The sequence below is a fragment of the Microchirus variegatus genome (assembly GCF_963457635.1).
Source record: "Microchirus variegatus genome assembly, chromosome: 7".
In the NCBI taxonomy this organism is placed as follows: domain Eukaryota; kingdom Metazoa; phylum Chordata; class Actinopteri; order Pleuronectiformes; family Soleidae; genus Microchirus; species Microchirus variegatus.
Window position 1 is genome coordinate 16,171,539 of NC_139808.1, and position 25,683 is coordinate 16,197,221.

Sequence of the window (25,683 nt, forward strand, 5' to 3'; positions counted from 1 at the left end):
GCCGTGAATGTTGCAGCACAATTACTGGATTTTTGTTTTGTTTTTTTGTTTTTTTTTAAATGTTTTCTCTGTTGCATCTGTTGTTTGTATAGAAGTATTTAAATAAAAGCTTGTTTACTACACCTTTTGTTTTATGCTTTAAGGTTTCATAGCAGAGGTTCAGGATGATATTCATTCAACATCACATTAGTTTACTACATATTTATTGGGAAAAATAATCATAAAAAGAAACAGGTACACATTACTACATGTGCAATTTCAGAAGTTTCCATGACATATATATATAATATAATATTAACAATATCACTAGTGTTTACTCCAGTTTGTGGCACTTCATATGTTCTGCGTTTTTTTCCAAGAGCAACTTAAATACACAGTATACATTTCAAAGAAGCAATGGTGAGCATGTGATCACTGTGTGTCAATATCTCTGCCTTGAAATAAATAAATATAGTTCATGTTTTTGTTAAAATGGTATTGGATTTATATATACGATAAATGGAGGAATCTATATTGGTGTATGGATTTAAACAAAAAAAATGGTCGTGCTCAACTCTGCCACTCATGTGAAATGGGTGCCAGGCCATATAACCACGTTCAAAAAAATATTGTTGGCACTTTCAGGTAGTGTTTAACTACTAAAAAAAAATCAATGCTCAGCAGCTTTATACTAAAACTGTGTCTAAATTGCTGACTACTCTGAATTCTGAAGGTTCTCATCAACCACTGAGCCAGTACAGTTCCCACTGTGAAGTTTTTAGGATTGTTGAGACCATTGACAGATTCCTCCTTTTATTTTATTTTATTTAAAGCTGCAGCATGTAAGGGATTTTTGGAGGGGTAGTTTGTGAACAGAAAAGATATAACATTATTTGTATACTGCGTCCATCATCTGAAAACAGGCTCTGTCAACCAATACTATCAGACTGGCTAGGGACAGGAAGCGTTTGTGTGTATACAGCAGCAGTGCAGGGGCGGGCGGGGACAAGAAGAATGTATACTGTCATACTGCTGAACAACTGCAGTTTCCTGAGCAGAAGAGTTGTGTGGAGACGATTAATGTGAGAACTCGTTTGATAATGGTTTGGATCTAAGGAAAATTTGTTTATATTTAAAAGTTATACTCGACAGTTTGTAAACTTTAAACTACACTTGCTCTGATCACAGCAACCGTGTTTTATTTTGAATTCAGACGACCTTGAGATAACGCCACTGCTCATGTTATCAAAGTTTCAACACTGTTATTGGCTAAACAGTGACACATGCCCACCTAAAGCTATACAAAGAAAAAAAAAGAAGTTAAAAAACGTATACAATACTACTGAAGAAATACAGGAGTTTGTATGACGTCTAAATGATGAATTCCTGCTCATGTCTGTTTTAGGGTGTTATTCACTGCATTACAGACAGTTCACACAGTTCATTCCATGTGGGAGAGCAGACAGCAGTCCATACAGTATCTGTTTCCAACTCTGTGTCCGGCTGCCAATCACATGACAGAACAGACTCCGGACTGGAGCGGCTGGTCCTTCCTCTGAGCCACCGTGTCCATGCTGCAACACATTGACAGGAGTCATTAGAATAACAAAACAGTGAAGACTGGGATAGTTATGAGGAATGACACAATAGCTTTATACTACATATACTTCATGTCCCTGTTCGGTTCCTGTTTGGTCACTGTTGTAAAGACACAGCAACAGCAAGATTCTGATTCTGAAGGACACAGGTACTTTTCCTCCGAGCTGGTACACAATAGATACCTTCAACGTTACAGACTAAAGCAGTTTCTTTGTGCTGTAAATCAAGCTGCCTGTTACAGCTTTAGTGGCCAAGAGAAAGTCTTTTTTCCACCAACTGGTACAGTTCAGACTATGTCATACACATTCCAGACAGCCAATTTGCATTTCCACCTGTGCATACGTGCTTCAACGCATGAATACTTGATCTCACATTCCATTTCAGTAGCGACTATTTCTGACCAAGGATTTACCCCCATTTGAGTTCTCTTGTATACTTTGAGCACGGAGTTGCAAGTTGTGTGAGAGGACCAGTGGACTTTTAAACATAATAAAAGCATCTTGTCAACATGTCAACTTGATCCCCTCCCCACAACCCTAGTCAAATCCTGCCTATCCTCCCTGCTCCCCCTCATTTCTGCTATTATTCACTCCTCACTCTCATCTGGTATAGTCCCTTCACTTTTCAAAACCGCTGCTGTCATCCCCATATTAAAGAAATCCGGTTCAGACCCTAACAATTATGATAACCTCCGCCCCATCTCTAATCTCCCTTTCGTTTCCAAAATCTTGGAAAAAACTGTCGCCATCCAACTTCACTCCCACCTATCCCTCCCCTCACTCTAAGAGCCTCCTCATTGCAGCTGACTCTGGTAATGTCTCCATCCTCATCCTCCTTGATCTGAGTCCTGCCTTCGACACCATCTCACACTCCATCCTCCTCAGTAGACTCTCCTACATTGGCCTTTCCCACACTGGTTCCACTCCTACCTCACAGGCCGCACTCAGTTCATACAGCTCAAATCCTCCATTTCGAAACCCTCTCCAGTCAATACAGGTGTGCCCCAGGGATCTGTCCTGGGGCCCCTTCTCTTCATCTATCTCCTCCCCCTCGGTCACATCCTCTGCAAATTCAACATCCAGTTTCACTGCTTCGCGGATGACACCCAACTCTACCTTTCTTGTAAGCTAAATTCCACACTCCCACCCCCCTCCCTCACCTCCTGTCTCTCCGAATTGAAAACCTGGTTCACCTCAAACTTCCTTAAATTAAATTGCAATAAAACTGAAATCCTCCTCCTCGGCACTAAATCCACCCTATCTAAAGTCAACAGCTTCTCTCTCACCATTGACAGCTCCTCAGTTTCCCCCTCCCCTCAGGTAAAGAGCCTGGGTGTCATCCTCGACAGCACACTTTCTTTTCACTCACACATCAACATCACTACCCGTTCTGCTTATTTCCATCTCCGCAACATAAACAGACTCCGCCCATCCCTCGCCCCCCACACTGCCGCCATTCTTGTTCACAGCCTCGTCACCTCCCGTTTAGATTATTGTAATTCCCTTCTCTTCGGCCTTCCTCAAAAATCTCTCCATAAACTCCAACTGGTCCAAAACTCAGCCGCCCGTATCATCACAAAGACCCCCACTTATCACCACATCACCCCCGTCCTCCAGCACCTCCACTGGCTCCCTGTGAAACATCGCATCAATTACAAACTCCTCCTGTACACATACATGGCCATTCACAACCTCGCCCCTCCTTACCTGTCTGACCTCCTGAACGTCACCACCCCCACTCGTTCCCTCAGATCCTCCTCTTCCCTCCACCTCTCTGTGCCCCCTGCCCGTCTCATCACTATGGGGGGCGCTAGAGCCTTCAGGTGCTCTGCTCCTCAGCTCTGGAACACCCTACCACCTGACCTCCGAAACTGTGACTCTTTCCCCATCTTCAAATCAAGACTAAAAACTCACCTGTTCCGGACTGCCTACTCCCTCTAACCTCTCTGCTTTTACCACCCTTACTCTATGTTATTGTGTTTATGTTTTATTTTTAAGTGATTTTCCAAAATGTTTTTAAGCATTTGTGATTTTATATTTTGTGCAAATTTTAACTTATTCTGTCTGTAAAGTGTCCTTGAGTGACCTGAAAGGTGCTTTTAAATTAAATATATTATTATTATTATCTTCTTCAATGTTTGTTTCCAGCATGTGCACAAAATGACATTAGTAGTCTACACTGCGTCGCTCTCGTGTAATATCACACTATTTAAATAAACCCAACATGTTCAGTTTTCCAGCGGCCCTCACCTCTTGGACGGCCTGAATGGAGTGTTGCTCTCAGAACGAAAGTGGATTTCTCTTGACTCATCGACGACGAGGGCGTGATGAGGCTCACTGTGACTGGCTCTCAGCTGTGGACACAGACCTCTGCCTGGTTCGGGATTACTGCAGGTGAGATGAGCAGCTGCATGGACAGGGTTGCCGTTGGGGTCAAGAGCAGGTGCCTCGTCTCGGCAGGGTCTCGACACCTTCAGATCATCCCGGGAGGAGGACTGCACAGTGATGTTGGGCATGGAGAGTGGTAAATGGGGGGACTCGCTGTGGGACATCTGCAGTTTCTTCATATGATGGATTACTGAGGCTGCATTGAAGGCTTGCTGTCGGAAAAGGCACACATATGACAAGTAATATGAAAGTTCTGCACACACAATGACACCTGCCAACTGTTTCTCCTGTCCACACATTCTATTGTTGTTATAATATAAGAGGTGACTTAACTTGCGGATTATGCTGGTGAGCATGAATAATTCCCAAAGTGAATCAAATGAATTATTATTTTAAATTATAAAATCAGTCAAAGTTAAAACTCTGGTCCACATGGTGCAATGACATACTGTATATCCCAAATTGCAGTTTGTTTGTGTTTTTGTGACTTTGCTAACAGTGTTCAAATTGCAATTTTGATTCATTATTAAGCCCTATATATAATAATAACTTTGCTGTTTACATGTCTAGTCAGTGGTTTAGGGTTAAGGTTAGATTCAACTGTTTAGTGTCTTTTCACACATGTTGGGTAGCAGCAGCACTGACCTTCCACCTGGATTTGGCAAAATTTCTCTCCATCTGTTCACAGACAGACTGATAAATGTCCACGTCTTTAGCCGTTTTTGCTGCAATCCTGCAATCAACAAGAAGTATTGAATTGAAAAAGAAAAAGAAAACTCATGAAACTCATGTGCATGTTCGTATTTGTGTGACAGTGACTAACCAGGGATGTCTGAGTGCCTGTTCGGTGGTGAAGCGTTTGCTGGGGTTCTTCTCCATCATATTCCTGATAAAATCTATTGCTGTGGACAAATGAACATATGTTAGCATCTGGTTCCAGAAACAAAGACTCTACTTTTGTTATAATTATTCAGTAATGATTCATGTCAGATGGCTTAACAGTGTCAAACATCTATACATACCACTGATTTGTAACATGGGTTTTCATACCTGACTCAGAGATGTCATCCCAGAACGGAGAATGAAAGGCGTACTCAGCATTCATGATCTTTGAGAAGAGGCGAGTTTCATTCTCCTCAAAGAATGGAGGGTAGCCACAGAGCCTGCAACACACAGAGCTCACTCAGCTGTAGGACAGCTTCTGAAGGACCTATAACTTCTGCTTTTTAAATGTATGTCATATCTAAACCACTGAGGTTTTTCAATTACTGAACAGTAAACTGTTGGAGCTATTTAAGTGAGACATCATGAGTAGCCATGACATTCAAGAGAACTGATTTATACAATGAGGGCTTAAATTCTAATAGAGAACAGAAATGTACTTACAGGATGTATGTTATGACACCAATGGACCAGCAGTCCACTGCTTTACTGTAGGGTTTCTGAGCCAGTACCTCAGGAGCTGTGGAATGACAAACATCAGTGAGCATAACAGAGGAAGTAGTGCATGTGCATGTCTGTATATTCTACAGCAAAACCTTATGGGAATCACTGAAGACAGTATCTAAGCTTGAAAGTCATTGAAGCTGCGCAAATACCAAAGGTTATTATTCTCAAATGATATGATCATAATATAAAGTTGTGATACAATTTAATTTATTTCTGATCATCAAATAATATTTTGTACATATGTATAGTTACTGTATTGTAGCATCTTGGTGAGTTGTATGCCTCTGCTCCATAACTTACCAACATATCCTGGTGTGCCACAGGCTGTTGACATCACACCATGCCCCAACGTCTTAGAGAGACCAAAATCACTGACCATGATCTTAGCATTCTCATCGGCGTTATAGTACAGCAGGTTCTCAGGCTGCTCAGACAGACAGAAAGAATGTGTGAGAAGTTAGACATTGTTTTTGTTATTGCAACAACCCCTCTAGCAGTAGCAACACAGCATTTGTACAACTGTCCCCCACCACACATAGGGATGGGCCGATACTATACTCAGTATCTCTATCTGTCCGATACTGGTCAAAATCAGTGGATCAGAAAGATAAAATGTAAAATCCGATATACCCCCCAAAAATAGTGTAAAATAAGTATCAGTATCGGGAGATCACTAGTTTGTAATATTGGTATCAGTATCACAATAAAGTGGTCCCTAATATAAATAGAACTGAATTAAATCAATGTTTACAGATTAATCCATTTAAATTATTATGATATGATAAAAAGATAAAAAATTAAATAGTTCTAAGAACTTCTCTAAGGCTGTGTGTTTGTGTGTCTTACCTTGAGGTCCCTGTGTACAATGCTGTTTTCGTGCAGGTAGCCGACAGCCTGCAGCACCTGTTTGATCACCACACTGGCATCTTTCTCTGTATAGACCCCCTTGTCCAAAATGCGATCAAACAGCTCCCCACCTGACACCCTGCACACACAAACACACACACAGAGAGAGAAGGAGAATGTTGAGGATTTGTGAACACACAGTTTTGCAGCATTGAACAGTAACTCTGTCTAAAAAATGGTTGAATTTCGGGAACATTCGGTTTGAATTGTCTTATACAGTTGAGGGTGTCACCACAGTAGTTAATGCTACTAACTTCAGTGACTTAAAGGTAAACTTCTTAAGATGATCAATTATTATATATGTGTATGTAACATACACCAGTACTGTGAGTCTGTACTTACAGTTGCATGACCAGGTAATAGTGTGTTCGAGTCTCATAGAAATCCTCCAGTCCCACCACATTCTCATGTTTAATCCTGAAAAAGTAAAAGACAAAGTGTCACTGTGTCTGTGTGTGTTACATGTTGACTTCATATAGAGAAACATTTGTTACAATTTATATTCTAATGTTTTGCTTGTTTACTTTTTTTCTTGTTTACAGCTGTCTTCAGTTCAAATCTATTGTGTCTCTTGAGCGCTTGTTTATTCCTGCTTCTCTTATGACACCTTGGGTTCCCTGTGGCTTCTATTTTATTCATGATACAGTAGCAGCCATGCAATATGGCTTTATGCAGTTAATGTGTAACGTGTTAATGAACAGGATTATAACACTATCTTTCCTATTGAAAAAATCTATGAGTAAAAATATACAGAGCTGCTGCTGCTATTTGAGACACAAAAAAAGAACAGCAGGATAAACTGAACTGAATTAATCAACAGAGACACTGGGGAAGCCGGGATAATCAAACACAGGTGAGACTAATATTACACAGGTGAATCACATTAGGCCAGGGCAGACAATCAGGATTGAAAGATGCGCACACACACACACACAGCTTTTCCCTTTTTCCTGTATATTCCTATGGAGGAAAAACCTGACGTAATAATACAAAAATAAATGAATAAATAAATAAATAGATGCATAATAAAATCAATAAATGCATTTATTTCTGCATTTCTGTTCACCTACATTAATTTATGTATTTATTATTTATGCATTTATTCCTGTGTTTATTTATTTATTTATGCATTTATTCCTGTATTTATCTATTTATTTATTATTATGTCATGTTTGGTCCGCTATAACTGCTTTTTTGGACTATTTTTCACAATTTGCCCACCTCCATTATGTGTACATAGTCTGATTTGTAAGCAACCACATTTATGTTTAAATGTGTAAATAAGCACAGGTGTATGTTTTTGTGGTACATATTGTGGATACATATGTGTTTGTAATATGAGCGGGTGTGTTTTACCTCCTCAGTACGTTGACTTCATTTTCCAGGTTGCTGTGAGCGAGATGCTTTTTCTTCAGACATTTCAGGGCATACAATTTGCCAGTTTTCTTTTCTCTCGCCATAAAAACCTCAGAGAAGGACCCTCTGCAACAAAACACAGCAAACACACATACAGTTTTAGATGGAAGGAATTAAGACTGTGGAAATACTCCAACAAAAGAGATTGTAAATTACACAACTTTATCTAAGCCTATCTATAAGTAGGTTGATATGATTAAAGGTTGTGGACTTTGAAGGTCTTGAAATGTGAACTTTGAAGATTGTAAACTTTGAAGGTTGAGAACTTTGAAGGCTAAGAACATTAAAGGGTCATCGATTTTAAGGTACAAGGTACACAATTCATAGTAACATGTGATTGTACACAAATTAATATATTTAATCTTCAATTTCTACAAATGAAAATAATTAAACCTAAAGTTTAAACACTGGACCTTACATGAAGGTCCATTTTATTAATGCTTATTCAAATCTGTAATTGATTAAATGCACCTAAATGCAAAACTGTAATGGATCTGCAAAGTGACATTTGTGTTGACTCCAACATGTTTCAGTGTATTGACATGTTGATGTAGATTAAATCAAAAATCATTGTGATTTTTTTCAGACATACATATTTTGCAAATTTGAGTTGTGATATAATTTCCAAGTTCAGCTACAGAGCATAATTTATTGTGTTATGGAACTTAAAAAGAAGATGGAGCATTACCACACAGCATACTATTAAAATATTGACTTCTGTTTCAAACATTTATTGCATTCACATTTCACACATACCTGCACCTGCTTATACCACCTCCCTTCATAAATATCCAGCACACTTAAACACTAACATAGACAGTTAGACTCTTAATCCTATCATGAAGTGGTGCTAGGATGTTCCTGCACCGTGGTTCTGACGTCAGTGCTCAGGGTAAGTGTTGAGAGAGGGAGAGGGAGAGACCTGGCTCATTCACAGCCAGTCAGAGAGGGCTTGAGCACTTTAAGCAGCTTTAGAGTGCAAGACGACCCTGAGGACATAACATCTTCAGTTAACCACCCACTTGTTATAGGCCATTATATTGACTTATACTGATATGAGACCAAACTAGACTAAAAAAAACAAATATATCTTTCTGTACTGGCTGCAGAGATATAAACATTTTCTACATGTGGTGTTCTAACATGTAGAATAGGTGGAATGTCTTTTAAATGGGAACAATGGTATTATTATGTAGTACTGATTATGTGCCATAATCTTGTTTTAACTGTTTTGAAAACAGTGTTAACATTTGAAAGAAAATAGCTGCAAATATACAGTGTTTTCTAGGTGCAGGGGTATATAAGAGAGGATGGATTTTGGAAAATGCATTTTGTGTAAAAGCAAAAATAATGACTCATATTTGACCTCTGTTTCACTGATTGTGTGAAGAGTTTTGAAAATGTGACTACAGTTTTGACCAGTACAGGTCTCCTAATGCTAGGGGCAGCAAAACAAACCAGTTTGTTGATATTAAAGCTAGGGTAGGCAACATAGTTTGGGGTTGCAACTTAGCAACTCCATAATAATATTTCAGCAAAATGTAAAACAAGTGATCTGAGAGAGAACTCCACGAGTAGAGACTACGCAAATGTTGCATGTTATGAATATGTTGGAATCTTGTTCATTATATGGTTAACTGCGTTTCCAGCAGGTTAAAGTGCTGATAGATTCAGCTGTGAGTAAGTTAACTACATCGCTAAGAGGCTTCATTAATAAAATTAAAGTCTCAGGGAGGAATTCCGTCTCAGCAGCCTGCCCTTCTGTTCCTGTTATCTACTGTATCTCACAATAAGAAAGCAACTGCAACAATGGAGTGCATACACCCTTGTACCAGCTGTACCAGTTACCTATTTTAAATATATATATATATATTAAGCAGCTCTATACCTTCTGTGAAAGCTGAGTCAAACAAACAAACACCTTCTGCTCCTGCAGGATGCCACTGCTTTAAAACGCATCATAGCAAAGACTGACTGCTCTAATATCTGAGTGAGTTGCCGGCAACAAATGCTATTTTGACTGTTAATTACATACATGGCCTGTGAAAGTATAAAATAAATCAGTTTTGATTTACAAAGTGTTGGCAATAGCAGTTTCAAGAATTGTGGTGCAACTCATTACAGACTGAAGCCACTCATTAGTAAACTGCTGAGTATCTGCTGTGGGTCATATTAGCTCCTTGGTTAAAAATAAATGTGGCAGTGAGAGTGTTGTTCAACAGCCAGTGAGCACTTCAGCCAAACATTGGTGAAAGTGGGAAAACTAGACAATAAGTTGAGAGTGGGTGAAGGTACAGCCTGGACAGGTCACCAGACTATCTCAGGTACCAATGCTACTTGCAACTGTATTTTGCAGGTTTAGACACAAACCAAAATCACCATCATCATGAAGTATGTTTATGTAAGCGTGTAATCGTTTTATAAAAAAAACAATTACATTTTTCTAGCTGTAGAAGAGTTTTATATGTACTTTGGGCAAGGACCTTGTTTTACTAAGGCTACCAAGTTGCTGCTGCAGCCTGAAAAGACAAACCAGCCAGAGCATGCGTTTTGCAAAGCTATATGCAAACGTGGGATGTGAAGGCCATTGTACTTGGTTTGTTACAATCTGCAGTCTCACCATTAGATGTCAGTCATTTTTACACTGGACCTTTAACTGAGTATATTTACAACAGGAATACTCACGATCCCATTTTTCCCTTGAATTCGAAGACTTCCTTGATGTTACTGGTGCTTTTCTTCCAGCTGCAGATGATTTCCTTCCGCCCCATCTTGGCTCTGACGTTGCCGTAGACTCCTGAAGTACATATATATATACAGAACACATGCATCAGGTTATAGTTGGAAAGCCACTCGTGTTGATTCAAAGACATGGGTTGATCTAAGTGTCACATGAATAAGCATCGTCTCTCAACACAACTTTTGTATGGGGGGCTGTGCACACACTTTGTCTCTGTACTGTTCTATTTTGTCCCTCAATAAATCTTGTTCTTTAAAATATAGCATGTTTTTGTGTGAGTTTAGATATGCTTGCTATGCCCTTTAATGCCAGTAAGTAATTGCTTACTCTTGAGTCAAAAGAGGCTGTTTTTTTAGGTTGTTTTTGTTCATGACACGTTGTGTTTCTAACTGCGGTGTGGGTGCAAGTCATTGCATCAACCCTTTCCCTGTTCCATAACCATCTCATGTCAGCCCAACTCTTCCTTGTGTCCCAGTTACATAAACAGTTGCATGTCCATGACTGAGGTCGGTTAAAGCTCATTTGTACCTATCACTTCCAAAAACATGGAGGATTAGAGAGGGAAATAGCAGTGGTTGGTTAATCTGCCCATGCCTTTCTGTCCTCCCTCCACCTCATCTCCTGTTCTTGTGTCTGTTGTGGGAACAGATTAGCGGCTGATTACCTGACTAGCCACAAAGTGGGTCGCTGTATGATCATGGCCATGACAGGCCAACAACCTCTGACCTGAAAATATCTGGTGTATGTACTGACAGTAAATACCACAATTACACAATAATTTTACAGGATATTTTGAATTTACATAAAGAGCTACCTATTATGCTTCTGTCACAGAAAATCTCTCTCTTGATCTTGTGTTTTAATTAAGTCCACAATTAGCAGTTTACAATTAAACTTTTAGAATCTAAACATTTTAAGCAGAAGTCATATAATGTGAGGGAGATACAGAATATGGAAAAAAGATGTACATCACTTGAGACAGTTTTAGCTGCTCTGTGCCTCACAATCGCTCCCACCAGTCCCCAACTGTTATTTAATAAGTGATAGAGCTGTTTCATTTGCTGCCTCTAAACTGTGGAATAGTCTTATATATTGATATATAATAAATTGATATATTTAAAGCATTTTAATCTCACCTTTATTGCAGTGTGATTGTTACATGGCTGTTTTTAATTTTGCCTTTTGGGCTCAACTCTCTCTCACACTGTGGCTGTAAGTGCTGTTTATCTGAGCGAAAATAAAATGTCCACCAAAGGATTTTTTTTATATATAAATAAAGCCTGTAACCTCATTTTTGAATGGATTATGAGTACATAACAGGACTGATCAGCTGCAACCACTTTGGTATCTGTAATCATCTGAAATGGCTCACATTAAAACACCTTCAACTGAGCATATTTCTGAACAAAGATTTAGTGCAAGGACAGATGTTTGGGTGCAGAGTGGGAATGAAAGGAGCAGTAGTCTCCATACAAGTCAGTAACCCATCCAAAAATCTAAATGTTTGACTGATTTAATTCCATCATTAGACCATTGGTCAGTCCCTTATCATGTCAGTCCTAAAGCAGTTAAACCCTGTATACCACAGTTAAACTTCAAATTCAACAGCAGTATATTATTGGTATATAACTCCGCAGCACCTTTTTATGCATTATTTATATCAAGTGTAACAAAGGAGTACATAATGAGTGTACAGGACTGATCAGCTGCAATCACTTTAATTCTCTCCGATGGCTTAGATAAAACATCTGTTATACAACTCAGAATATGTTCGAACAAAAGCGAGCACACAGCTTACAAAGTGTATTTAAATATTTGTGTTTACCTGAGGTTGCAGTGCAGAGGTGCAGAGGTGGCTGAGCTGAGGTCTCTGTGGATGGACCTGAGCGTGTCCAGCAGGCTGCAGTTCTTCACGGTGAGGGGGCGGAGCCTCATCCATATATCAACTCCTCAGTCACAGTGGCATAACATGAGATGCTGTGCCTCATGACAATCTCTGTAATCTTCTCCATTCAGCTCACAGTTAATCTGAGACAGCCAGTACAGTGGAGTAGCTACACTGTCCTGAGGTTCAAAATTAATATGACACATTGTTTGAGGAACATTTCAGACAGGTTATTGCAGTTCATTGAATTTACATGACACAATCCAACAGAAAACAATAACACTGAATAAGCAAAGACCACTGGTGAGGTAGTGAGATACCAAAAACAGATATTTTAAGAGAACAGGTGGAATGTGGACCAAGAGACATCTTTTCAGAAAGCTCTGCAGGCTCACCTAAGGCAAAAGAATTACACACTGGGGCTTTATTAATTTTCTGAAATAAAAATAAATCTATGCTTTCCTCTTCGGAACTAACATGAATGCTGTTTTAGTGTGTTTAATAGTGTTTCAGCAGCACGAACAAAGATCAAAAGAACAGACACCCACAGACAAATGCAAGTACCTTGACATGTACTGTTACATTACACTACATACTTGATTAGTTTGTACTTAGATTCCAAATTTGTTTTCCTGTTCTTTATTTCAGAAATTCACACATCAAAGCCCTTGGCTCGCTCAAGACATTCTCACTACTGCTTCAAATCTTTTCAGATTTTTAAACTTTTTGAAATAGTTAACATTTTCTGGTAACTTTTTTAGGACAGATCAAAGCGGATAAGGTACAATGCACCAAAGGCAACAGCATAAGTACACAAATGTGCTTTTTTTGGGCCCAGATGGTGGCAAACTGATATGGCAGCTCTTTCTCCTATCGGTAACTTTTAATTAATATCTTCCTTTTTCTCAACTAAATTACAATCGATTATGCTTTTATCAGATGTATTCCACATTTTTTTCCCAACTCTTTTTTAAATCTCATGTATCCTACATTTTGCCAACCTTTAGTATCTGTTCTTTTTTATATCTTTATCTTTTATTTAATTTGACTGCTCACCCTTTGTGCGCCTGCGTCAGTTTTAAAGTTCTCCTTGCTGTAGGGGAAAAGCACTTACAAATAAATAATCTGTTCACTTAAAATGGAAATTGTCACGTAGGTGGTACTGACACAGTGGTAAGAACACAGTGAATGTACACACTGAAGTAGTACTACTATATCCGTTCACCGCTCCAGTCACAACAAAGAGACGTCTTTACGTCACTCCTTGACGTCGTGTTGATTCTGAGCGGAGAAATAATATATTTATAAACTGACGCAAGGGCGCTAAATCTAAAATAAACCGTGAATAAAATGTGAAAATATATCAATATTCTGGTGAAGCAGCTGCACGCATGAAAGGTTCGATAGCATTTGACCTTAGCACAATAAACCCGTTACGTTAGCGTCAGGTAGCGTTAAATGGAAAGTACAGAGGGAAATTGCTTGCTAACGTCGGGCTAGCTACATTTTAGCTAACTGGCTAACGTTAGCTCAAGGGTAGTCCTTACTTCTGACGTTACCGTGCATACTGTGTTATTCGTTATCTACTGTCATTTTTGGTTTTATGTGCTGTTAAGGTGTGGTGTGATATGCGTACTTTTCAAACTTAATTGTAGTGTAAATACTCATCTTATCTTAGTCGGCACCTCCAAGCTACCCGAAGGTTGCTTCGTAAGAAACAAGCTACGACCTGCAATAACTTATTTAGCTCCCGTTAGCCGGCTATGTTAGCATCCGTGGAAACTATTTTGCTAACCTTGGGCTTTTGTGTTCTTGCGTTTTCAAAACTATATATCTGATTGCGTTCTAAACGTTGCACCTTAGGATTATGGCGCCCCGCATACAGCTGGAAAAAGCGGCTTGGCGTTGGGTGGAAACGGTGAAACCAGAAGAAATCGGACAGGAGCACATCGAGCTAGCATATCGGGTGAATCTCCCGGCCTGCAAGAGAGGAGCCTGCAGGTAAGATGTTAACATTTCTGAATAACATTATGTTGCGTGTCCCAGTTAAAAGCATTTGGTTTTAATGTGTCAGCTTCGATCAGAAATTCTAATGTGCCTCATACGTCTCATTTGTTTCCTTGGTTGAAGAGAAATGTACGTATCATGTTGAGCTGATCAGTATAAAAGATGACGATGATGCACCCCTATCTCTAACTACCTCCGTATAGGCATACACACTGTAGTAAGCATGTAATAGGCATAGCAGGGAATTGCTGTGTGGCTTTAAAGTGGATTCATTCCTTAAAAATATGTATGGTAACTTTATTTCATACACGTACGCACAACTTTTATTTCTATGTAACTGTTTGTGGAATAACAAGGTTAATCCTGACTTCCTTTTGAAAGGAGGAACTGCAAAGGAAATCCCAACTGTCTTGTGGGTATTGGTGAGCAGGCGTGGTTGGGGGAGATAGATGAAAATGCTTTTCACAATATCGATGACCCAAATTCAGAGCGCCGAGACAAGGTATGTCTATCATCAGGTGCAACTTTTATTCTCAACTGTCATTGTTGTCAGTAAGCAGTTAATGTTCTAAAATGTGAAATGTGTTTTGAAGCTATCTTTACCTCTGTCTCTTTGTCTTTGACCCCTTTTAGAACACATTTGTTGGCCTGACCAACTTGGGTGCAACCTGTTATGTCAACACATTCCTGCAAGTGTGGTTCCACAACCTGGAGTTGCGGAGGACCCTTTATCAGTGCCATAATTCACGAGCACAGGAGCATAACATTGAGTCTGGTAAAACTAAGAACTACCCACTGCAATCACTCCTTTATGTTTGGTCACCATCTGGTTTAAGTTGGCATGTTTACACTACTATGTTGTGCATACTGTACACCTGAAGTAGAACACATGCTGTTCACCTGGTAAAGCATCAATTTTTTATTACAGTGTTCTAGTGTTTTTGCACAAATGACAGCAGAAAATGTGCCGGTACTTTGAGAACAGAGAACTATTTGATTTTGATGTTCTGCCTTTCTCAAACAATTTAATATTTGTGTAGTGTAAAATAATCTCAAAATCAATTTACTGGTTGGCTACTTTTGAGTGAGATATTTTATCACACTGTGAACCCATGCTGACTGTTCTCTAGCTGTTCTGAAAGCATTTCATTTTCTCAGTCATGCCTCTGTTTCTTTCAGATTACGAACCTCAGTCCATTTGTGAGCATTTGCAGTATCTGTTTGCTCTGCTACAGAACAGCAACAGGAAATACATAGATCCGTCTGGGTTGGTTAAAGCACTTGGTCTGGATACAGGACAACAACAGGTAAGTGGCGTCCCATTTCCTTCTTAAGTCCTCATTCAGGCAATTGTGTTCACAATGTTGTCATGTATATTATGTGGAGGTGTGTGTTGGTGTGTAATGGTTAAAGATTATACCCATCAGAAGTTCAAGAAACTAAATTGAAAGAAAATGTAACCAACAATTAAATATTATTATAAGTGTTGATAACTTTTTTGTTAAGTAGTGGAGACTTGTTTTTTTTTCAGACCACTGAATTCAGACACTTTACATTTCAGGATGCCCAGGAGTTTTCAAAGCTTTTCTTGTCTCTACTGGAGGACACACTGTCCAAGCAAAAGAACCCCAATCTGCAGAATGTCATCCAGCGGCAGTTCTGTGGACAGTTCTCCTATGTTACTGTGTAAGTCCATGCAAAACTCAAAACCTGTCACAAGTTTGTACTTGAGAAAGTGTTCTATGATTTGATGAGTCACTAATTAGGCCTCACCAAATAATAACAAATACAAGCTGAACCACAGCTTACACATAACCAGCAACAACAGCAATACATATTCAAGATAAAATAGCTTTGATATCAGTGTCAGCAGATATCCAAATCCAGGTATCAGAAGTGGATCCATACTGGAAAAATGGAACTGATGCTTTCCTAAATCTGTTTGTCTTGGTTTGGCTGTTTTACAGCTGTAACCAGTGTGGCCGATCATCTGCTCTGCCTTCCCGTTTCTACGAGCTTGAATTAAACATCCAGGGCCACAAAAACCTCACTGAATGTGTCACTGAGTTCCTGAAGGTAACATTCATACACTGCCACATTGATCTAATTAACTTACACATTATACATGTTATAGAAAATGGACACAGGGCAACATCCATCTGTCCAGTTTAAGTGAGAGTTTTTGTTTATTTAGGTATAAGTAATACATTTGATAATGTCATGACGTGCTCTCACGATCATGTGTGTTCTCATGATCATAATGGCTCTTTTTTCCATGTTGCAGGAAGAGAAGCTGGATGGAGACAATCGCTACTTCTGTGAGAGCTGTCAGAGTAAACAGAACGCCACCAGAAGGATAAAACTGCACAACCTCCCTCCAACCCTCAACCTGCAGCTCATGCGCTTTGTCTTTGATAGGTCAGCCATCACTAACTTTATGTTCTTTATTTTTATGTACATAACTAGTTGTTTCTGGAAATGTTCCAGAATTACTTTTTAAATTATCATTGTCTATGGCTTTGTAAAGAATGTCTTTTCAAATTACATTCAGTAAGTGCCAAAAGTGTAAAAATGTCTTTCTCGAGTTAGTTCATTTGTGTCTACTGTCTGTTTTTGTAAGAACAGCAACTAAAGGAAGCTGTACTCTTTTCCCCAGACAAACGGGCCACAAAAAGAAGTTGAACACTTTCATCAGTTTTCCAGAGCAGCTTGACATGGCGCCTTTTCTGGAAGGACAACAAGGTATTAGCAGTGTGAATCTCTGTGGCAAACACACACATCCTGCATGTCAGACAATGCACACAGCAAGTGTCAGCTTTATAGAAGAAACAAAAGTTGATGTTGTCTTGTTCATGTTGATATCGATGCATGTTCCCCCAGACCAGAGGTGCGTTTATGAACTGAGTGCAGTGCTGATCCACCGGGGTATCAGCGCTTACTCGGGCCACTACATTGCACATGTGAAGGACGCTCGTACTGGAGACTGGTACAAATTCAACGATGAAGAAATTGAGAAGATGGAAGGCAAGAAGCTGCAGCTTGGCACTGAGGAGGACATTGGTGAGTCGTACTAATTACATAACGAACAGTTGTACCTTCCTGAAAGTCATCAGTATCTTATGTAATGTTTTATGTTGTTCAGGATTGTTTTAAATGTTTTTCCTAACCATCAACAGAACAGACATTAGTGTGTAATTGTGTGGCAAATGTGTAGTTGCCACAATGATGCTGCTTTGGTAAAATTAAGAAACATTATATAAGTTACAGTCCTAGTATACACTTTCACAAAGCTATTTTTTTCTTGTTCTTTAGCTGAAACAGTAAAGTCCCAGACACGAAAGCCAAAGTGCAGTAAAGGCTACCACTGTTCCAGAAATGCATATATGCTGGTGTATAAGGTCCAGGAAGAGGAGGGCTCAGATGTGTCTAGAGTCAATGTTGAGGTACCAGGTGAGAGGTGGAATTTTTCAATTTCACATTTTTACATGTTGGCATGAGTGCATTATCACGAATCCTTGACCACAAGTCTTCTTTGTAAGAAGTAAGATTTAAAAACTACAAAACACACCCTACCATTAGATCTAGAGTTACTGTAGTGCTAGCATTGGCATGATTTGAGTTGAACATTGCAGAGGCAAAAAAGCACAATTCCCACATCATTGTTAAAGTCACATTTATAAGGCTAATGTGTCCAGCTGTCATTTAGATTGCTTTTCTAATTAAAATAAACCTTTCATGCAAATTGTAATAAATCGATTTCCAGTGTAGACATTTTATACATTACTCAAAGTGAATTAATCATTTTGGTTCATTTTCCTGCCCAACTTACCACCTGGAATGTGCTGTCTCATTTCATGGTTTCTTAAATCTCTCTCCTGTCAGCTTTCCTTCAGAGACTAGTTGATCAAGACAACCATAAATTTGAAGAGTGGTGCAAGGAAATGGCAGACATGAGAAAACAGAGTGTGGACAAAGGCAAAGCTAAGCATGAGGAGGTGAAGGAACTGTACGAGCTTTTACCCACAAAAGACGGTCAGTGAAAACATTTTCTAATCAGTATGGTCCCAGTATTTTACAGAAACACTAATGCAAGTTGCCTGTGTTGTTGTTGTTGTTGTTATTATTATTATTATTATTATTATTATTATTATTATTATTATTATTATTATTATTATAATAAGGTTACTTAAGTTGTCATGTTGCAACCCCACTGTATGTGATACTGAAAAGGATGAGATCCATATTTATATATTTTTTTAAAAGCATTTATTTAACATTATAGCAGGGACAATTAAACTTATGTTTGAGGTTGCAAATGGGCCATAGCATCTCTTTGGTGAAGCCAACAGAATTAGCCATCTGAAGAGCTGTGTCTTTTGTTGCTTGACATTCTCTCCTACTTTCTTTCCTCAGGTGAGCCATATGATTTTATCCCCCTTGAGTGGCTCAAGAAGTGGCTGGATGACTCTACTGCTACAAAAGATATCGACAACTCGCTCTTCCTGTGTTCACACGGCAAACTGCACCCAGACAAGGTGGGAGATTCCAAAAGAATTTCCATGCAAGCTGCTGAGCTCCTCTATGAGCGCTATGGTGGCGGGCCAAGACTGGATGGTAAGTCTTAGGAAGGGGTAGTCTCTTCTCAGATCGCGTGACTCTAGTTATGGTGCTTTTATTTCACAGAGACAAACACATTCTGATGACCATCAAATGAGATCTCTGTTCATGTATTCAACTTTATTTAGATGTGTACACCTGTAAATACACCTGTAAGTAAATCAGACCCACCAAACAGTACAATGCTTATATCAGGGCCTCCACAGAGAGGCTCAGTCCTGAAAGTCCTTCTACTGAAACCAATTTTTTTCCTACAACATTTTCATACAAGTCGGTTTTGTGTGTGCTTCTTTTCCAGACTCCTCGCTGTGTAGCGAGTGTGTCACCCAGCGATGCCGAGTGCTGCGGTTGAAGAACCAGCTTAATGAAGACTACAAGGAAGTCACCAACATGGTCAAACGTACACTCAGGTACACTCATCATTTGTGTTAGGTTAATATATTATAGTGTTGTGCATAAGAGTAAGGTTAATGATGGTGTCAAATGATATCTGAATGATTCCATGTGTCTTGTGATGTGATCGAATAGTGATGAAATGAGGCAACAAGAGAGACTGACTAGTACTACTACTTTTCATGAGTATCTTTGCTTGAAATTTGTTTCCCTGTAACCATGTGCATGTCTGTGTCTCAGTGGCGAGGGTTACTGGGTGGGCAAAGCATCTCTGCGTAGCTGGAGGCAGTTGGCCATGGAACAGCTGGAGGAGGATGAACATGAAACCAAACACAGCAATGGCCAGACCAATGGACAGGGACCACACATCAACAGCAGCAAAGGTAGGATGTTGTCACAGTTATTCACCAAGATCACATTCTGATATCTGATGTGAACAATAACTGAAGCTCCTGTGCTGTAATCTGCAGAATGTATACACTGCATTGCTAATTGTATAACTGCACAAAGAAACAGCTGTTACTGATGAAATGCACAGAAGTTGATGTTGAATTCTTTTGTTTGTAGAGTTCAGCTCTGAGCTTTCAGACGGCAAAGAGGATGACATGAAGACGTTCAATGAAGACATTGTCTGCACTCATGGTACTTTCAATCCTCGTCAGCATCTATACAAGCTTGACATTGATGGTTTACAATATTATAACAAAATGTTTGTTGCATAGAAACCCGTAATTTAAATGTGTGTGTATGCATGTATGTTACTGCTGTAGGGGGTCTCAGCATTCTGGAGACTGAACGGAAGCTGGTATCTTCGGAAGTTTGGACCAAGCTGAGGGCATATTTCCCTAAAGCCCCAGAATTCACTGAAAATCAACAGCCCTGTCAGCAGTGCCTGGTGAGGAGACATGATCTGTGCTGCTAATGTTAAAAAAATCCAAGCAACACCTAAAATCAGAAGTCCAATGTGTAATACCCGAGTGCCTCTAGTCATTGCAGTTGAGCATGCATGTGACATCAAAACAAGTGATAATTCTAGTCGGTCACCAAAGAAAAGAGAAATAGACCTTGGCTTTTATTCTACTGTTCCTGTATAATAACATACAAAGAGATATGCTTTTCTGTCTTTTAGCAAGATTTTAAATTTTCTACACAATGTCACTTTTTCCAGACTCTGTTGTTTCCATTAACCCTTTCTATTGGGATATTTTTGTGTGTGATTAGACATTAGAGCAGGAGGAAAAAGACAATGAGGCAGTCAGTAAGATGATGGCCCTGGACCAGAAGAACCAGCTGCTCAACCTCTTCCATGAGAAGAACCGACCGACACTCACAAAGTGGCCTCAGGTACAATGATACAAAGCCAAGCAATGAAACTGTCATGTGACCTCATCACATTATGTGCTTACTACACAATATCATGACTGATAACACACCATGAATCTGGTGGCTGTACAGTTACTGATCTCTGGCTTGTCTCTTCAGGGCACTGATGTACTTTACATTGTCCCCCTGTTTTTTGTGGACGAGTGGAGAAAATTCATCAGGTAAGTTTGTTTCAGCTGTGAAATAAATTAACGATGTTGTGTGTCTTCACCTAGTGAAAATCTAATTTTTCCTCCCACCTGTGTGTTTTCTAGGAGGCCTACAAAATCCTCTCCGGTGTCTAACGTGGGCAACACTCTGCTGCTCTGTCCCCATGGAGGCTTCATGTTCACGTATGACTCTCTAATCGGTGGAGATGCACAACAGTGAGTTCTGTTTACCTGTCAAACTGTTTACCTCTCACATTACATTAGGAAAGTCCATTTAGGACTCATTTGAACTGAAGAATTTGACCGCTTTAGCTAGGCAGGTTGCAATAATGAAATGAATACACACACACTATGAAGTGTGGAAAATAAATATCTGCACACTGTTGTGGTCTCATGTTGTGCCGTTTGTCCTGCACAGTATAGCTCTGCTCTGGCCCAACGAATGGGAGGTAATCAGTAGACTCTTCATAGTGGACCAGCCCATCTCCATCCACTGCTTCCAACAATCCACACCTACCGGCCCCACCACTCAGTACACCACACAGCCTGGTAAGACTGCAGTTTAGCTCAAATGTTTACACCTCATTTTGACAGGTTTTATGGCATTTATTTAAATTAAATCATTATAATCCAGCACAATCAAATATAAGTTTTCCTCTTCCACTGTACAAAGTGGCAGCTCTAGTTAACTTCAGTTCACAGGTTCCATGTGGCATAACAGTTCTGACTTAGTTTTACTGTCTAAATGTCCATAGCATTTGGAGAAAGTGAATTAAAGGTTTGTTTAAAACTATTATTTAATCTATGTCTATGGGAAATTTGAAGCTGATAAAAGCCACCTGTTGTTTGTTCATGGTTATGGATTTTGATGTGTTCAGATATATGCTGGGAGTGCAGAGAGAGCTTCCTTTTCCAGCAGCAGAGGGACCTCAGAGAGTACACACAGGCAACCATCTACATCCGCAAAGTCATCGAAGACCAAGCGGTACAAGAAGGACACTTATAGGCCGATCAGTGATGGCTCTAATTATTTTAAATACATGCACATATTGTTGTTGGTGCATTTTTTTAAAAATAGTGTTTTCACACCGTCATGTGTATAGATGATGAAAGAAGCAACTCCTGAGATGAACGCCAGCAGCTCAGAGGCAGAGGAGGAGAAAGAGGAACTACCAAAGGTGGATGGAGAGAAAGATCCTGACTTCAGCCAGGTAGGTGCAGCATGCAGCAGCAAGCAAGAATCCAGATATAGGCTGTGGTTCTGCCGTTCAATCAGCTTTTAATCAGGGAGGAACTACTGGTTGTCAAATGACCAATCATGTTCTGGGCATGAATGTAGTACTATAAACAAGAAGCAGATTTCCTCTGCTTTATTTGTTTACTTAATAGAAACAGTAATGGTGAAAAGTATGAACATGGTTTCTTTTAAGAAACTGAAAGTAAGTGTTAAAGCTATACTTACCTTTCTTGCATCTCTCATAGCACTTAGAAGATTTTTTTAACATGAACACCACCGCCTCCCTCAAAGTCCCACCCTCCAGAGCAGAACGGCAGCAGCTATGCGCATGTGTGATTCATTAGCAGCCTGGACACAGTGCTCAGGTTCTCCGCTGTGCTCTGTTGTAGGCTGGGACTGCGGAGTTTACTTTGCTTTGGGAGACACACACGCTGCTTGTTGAGCACAGTAACTGCAGAGTGATACATGCTTTCACGTGAGGGTCTCCAAACACCACAAAAAGTCGGCAGATTTAGCGACAGTCACCATCTTGTTAAGACTGCTCTGTGAGAGATGCCCACGACTCGCAAGCCGTTACAGCGATCGGCGAGGCGTGTGACAGATGACAGAGGGGTAGCTCGACCAATTATTTTATTTTTATAATAATATGAGAAATAATTATGAGTTTCAAAACCTGGTGGGTTTATCTTACGTTTTAAGAGTGTCATACACTTATTAGGAGCAATTTAAGATTACAAAAGAAAAGTGTAACAATGCACGAAAGGTACGTATAGCTTTAACAGGGCTTTCTGTTCTTTGACAGCTTGTTCTTGTGTGTCATTGTGTTCAAAAGGTTTCTTTTTCTTCCTGTTGAGACAAAGAAAAAAGAGTTGATGTTTTTGAAAACAACAATGTAGTCATGTGGATGGAGCATCGGATGTGACTTTTAACTACCAGTGGTTTCTCCTGAAGAGGTTGGGACAGCTGCTGCTACAGCATCAATTATATCAACACTGGAGAGTGTTTCTTCATTAGAAGAGTAAAGACAGAAATAGAAGACTTCTTCAGCAGCAGTCATGAGTGACAGATGGTTCATCCCAATCACCTTCCAAGGGTTTTGAAAAATGACTGCTTTTTATTTTACTGTTAGGCCTATGGTATCATCTATAAAAGTCAAACCTTTTATTTCACAAAACTCTGTTCTTTCAGTCAGAAGATGGTGCAAAGCGGTTAAAGCTGTGTGACGACAGTGCAGCACCAGCACCTACTGTTCCTATGCCCAGCATGGGCAAATTTGGTGGAATCAGAAGAAGCACCCGGCACAGGAAACTCAGAGGAGAGAAAGCACTCATAGTTTCAGCTAATCAGACACTCAAAGAGCTGAAGATACAGGTGAGTGTGTCGCATCACTGGTTTGAATCCTGCAGGTAATAACTCTGTCATTTATGTACACTAACGTCACTGTGGTCCTATAGATCATGCACGCCTTCTCTGTGGCTCCATTTGACCAGAACCTCTCCATTGATGGAAAAAACCTAACAGATGACTCAGCCACACTGGGCAGTCTGGGTGTTGTTCCAGAGAGCATAGTCTGTCTAAAGGTATGTCCTTCTTTGTTCCCTCTGTGACTGGAACTGCTGTCGGTCATCTTGTGACCCTGTTCGATGCTGCCCTCGGGAACGTACTTTATGGGGGACAAACAACCTCATCACACAAGCAGGGATACTGAAACATTTTCTAGGCCCAATGTCCACCCTCAAAGACTCGGAAATTTAAGGCACATTCACAGTCCGCCACAAACAGCTCAGGTCTGTCCCTCTGCACAATTATTAAGTGTGTTGGGGCCTTCAAGCAACCATTTTCATGTTTTCCTGTAATCGGAGGAATGTAAGAATTATGCTTTTAAGTTTCTTAGGCAACCATTTATTTAAGTTTTTGCATCATGACATTTTTCCCACAAAGGAAAATGTATTATTTTTAAGTAATATCTCATCCACTGTTTATGTTTACAGTATCATAAAGATACAATGAAATAGCACTTATTAAATTGTTGTCCTGTTCCTCATTTCGAGGCCTTTGAGCCTCTTACACTCTGCAGGTGACATCTTCAAAATTAGGACATAAGCTTTGAAACAGAGACCAGTGTCCCTGAGCAAACACTCAAGATCAGTGTTTGCTGTCAGAATATGGAGCTATTTCACACTAACAGCAGCCTAAACATAAAAAGACGGTCTTAACCACTGTTTTCTCACAGGCTGACGAGCCAATAGCAGACTATGCTGCAATGGATGACGTCTATCAGGGTAAGAGGCATTATCCTCAGTGTAGCTGCTACATACAACTTGATTGATTTAAAAAAATAGAAATAAAAAATACACATGTGTTTATGAGTCATTTTCTTCTTTCACAGTGAGAATGCCTGAAGAGGGATTTAAAGGTGAGTGTTCTGTATTTGTGTTTTTATGTGTTCATCTACTAAGTCAATGTTTGCATGCATGTTGTCCAATTTCTAATTAGTTTCTAAATATTTTACTAGTTTCTAATTCCCAATTAAATTTGTAGATGCATGACATTTTAGTTCTTGCCAGACTAGTTTGATGATCCGTTATTTAGTCATCAGTTAATTCAATATATTTTTGTTTAATTTTTGCTTTTTTTGTTTTTTTTGTGTCAGTGCCACTTGTGATTTGAGTGTAATGGTGTGTGTGTCCTCCTACAGGCACTGGGCTTCTGGGTCACTGAGGCAGGCAGTGCTGCAGCCATGCTTGAATTGGACAGATGACAAAGAAATTATGAAAGGAAAAAAAGCTTGAATTTGTCAGGTGTCCATATATAAATAAGTGCTTTAATTTGTTTTTTTTTTACATTTTGAGTAGGCTTTCTTTAATAAAACTGTGACTATGTTGCAAAGCCGCTGTTTTTCTCTACAGAAGGTTAGCTGACCTTTGATATTTAAAATTCCTAGTCATTCTGAAGGACTCTATGGTAGAGCTTCTGCCTGACTAATAGAAACATGTTGGAGTGGATCTAAGATGATCTATTGTGTGCTGAGGCTCATCTTCAGTTAAATTCTACTGTTACTTGTGGATATGGGCTTTGTTTCTGATTATTTTAAATTATGGCCAGACAGAGTAAAATTTAAGAAAAATGTCTCTTTCCATTATGTGGAAGCTTGTGTTCTCACTGCAGTTTTTCAGATTTGTCAAAAGGAATGCACGAGTAACTGTTAAGTATTACAAAAAAATATAATTGCTCTTTAATGTTAGAACATTTATTACCTCTACAGCAAATCTATATCCGTAATCCTCCATGTGGCATTTAGAGATTCATAGCTACTCTGGATGAAGAGAGGCGAAATCCTGCAATTGTCTCAGCAGTGTAAACCTCATGAATTGGAAGGGAGATAAAAGCAGTGTAATGTCCTCTTCTTTTCACACTTATTTCTTATGGGCAATAAGGTTATTTTCAAAATCCTCTGTCCCAACATACTTGTAATAAATAGATTCAACAAATTACCAGTTGGAATGTGGTCTTTGTCTTATTGGATGCACAATACT

General features: G+C 39.5%; 2 protein-coding genes across 2 annotated transcripts; one reads left to right on the forward strand and one right to left on the reverse strand.

The window, feature by feature from the left end:
• Positions 1-1,424: 1,424 nt before the first annotated feature.
• camk1ga (calcium/calmodulin-dependent protein kinase IGa) lies at positions 1,425-12,413 on the reverse strand. The gene is made up of 12 exons (XM_083892936.1): positions 12,302-12,413; positions 10,422-10,533; positions 7,677-7,802; positions 6,663-6,737; positions 6,261-6,399; positions 5,715-5,838; positions 5,352-5,427; positions 5,016-5,128; positions 4,789-4,867; positions 4,611-4,698; positions 3,828-4,177; positions 1,425-1,553 (listed from the first exon to the last, which is right to left on the reverse strand). Exons 2-12 carry the CDS (start codon positions 10,505-10,507, stop codon positions 1,490-1,492), a joined length of 1,320 nt encoding a protein of 439 aa, XP_083749062.1. The 5' UTR covers positions 10,508-10,533; positions 12,302-12,413; the 3' UTR covers positions 1,425-1,489.
• A 1,222-nt stretch (positions 12,414-13,635) lies between these two features.
• usp48 (ubiquitin specific peptidase 48) lies at positions 13,636-25,612 on the forward strand. The gene is made up of 28 exons (XM_083893019.1): positions 13,636-13,759; positions 14,225-14,362; positions 14,750-14,870; positions 15,002-15,143; positions 15,548-15,675; positions 15,930-16,054; positions 16,336-16,444; positions 16,653-16,786; positions 17,025-17,110; positions 17,249-17,428; positions 17,681-17,818; positions 18,251-18,400; positions 18,782-18,982; positions 19,284-19,395; positions 19,619-19,761; positions 19,946-20,020; positions 20,149-20,273; positions 20,600-20,722; positions 20,861-20,922; positions 21,016-21,126; positions 21,329-21,459; positions 21,789-21,895; positions 22,014-22,121; positions 23,336-23,518; positions 23,602-23,727; positions 24,381-24,429; positions 24,537-24,563; positions 24,846-25,612. Exons 2-28 carry the CDS (start codon positions 14,229-14,231, stop codon positions 24,866-24,868), a joined length of 3,153 nt encoding a protein of 1,050 aa, XP_083749145.1. The 5' UTR covers positions 13,636-13,759; positions 14,225-14,228; the 3' UTR covers positions 24,869-25,612.
• Positions 25,613-25,683: the final 71 nt, after the last annotated feature.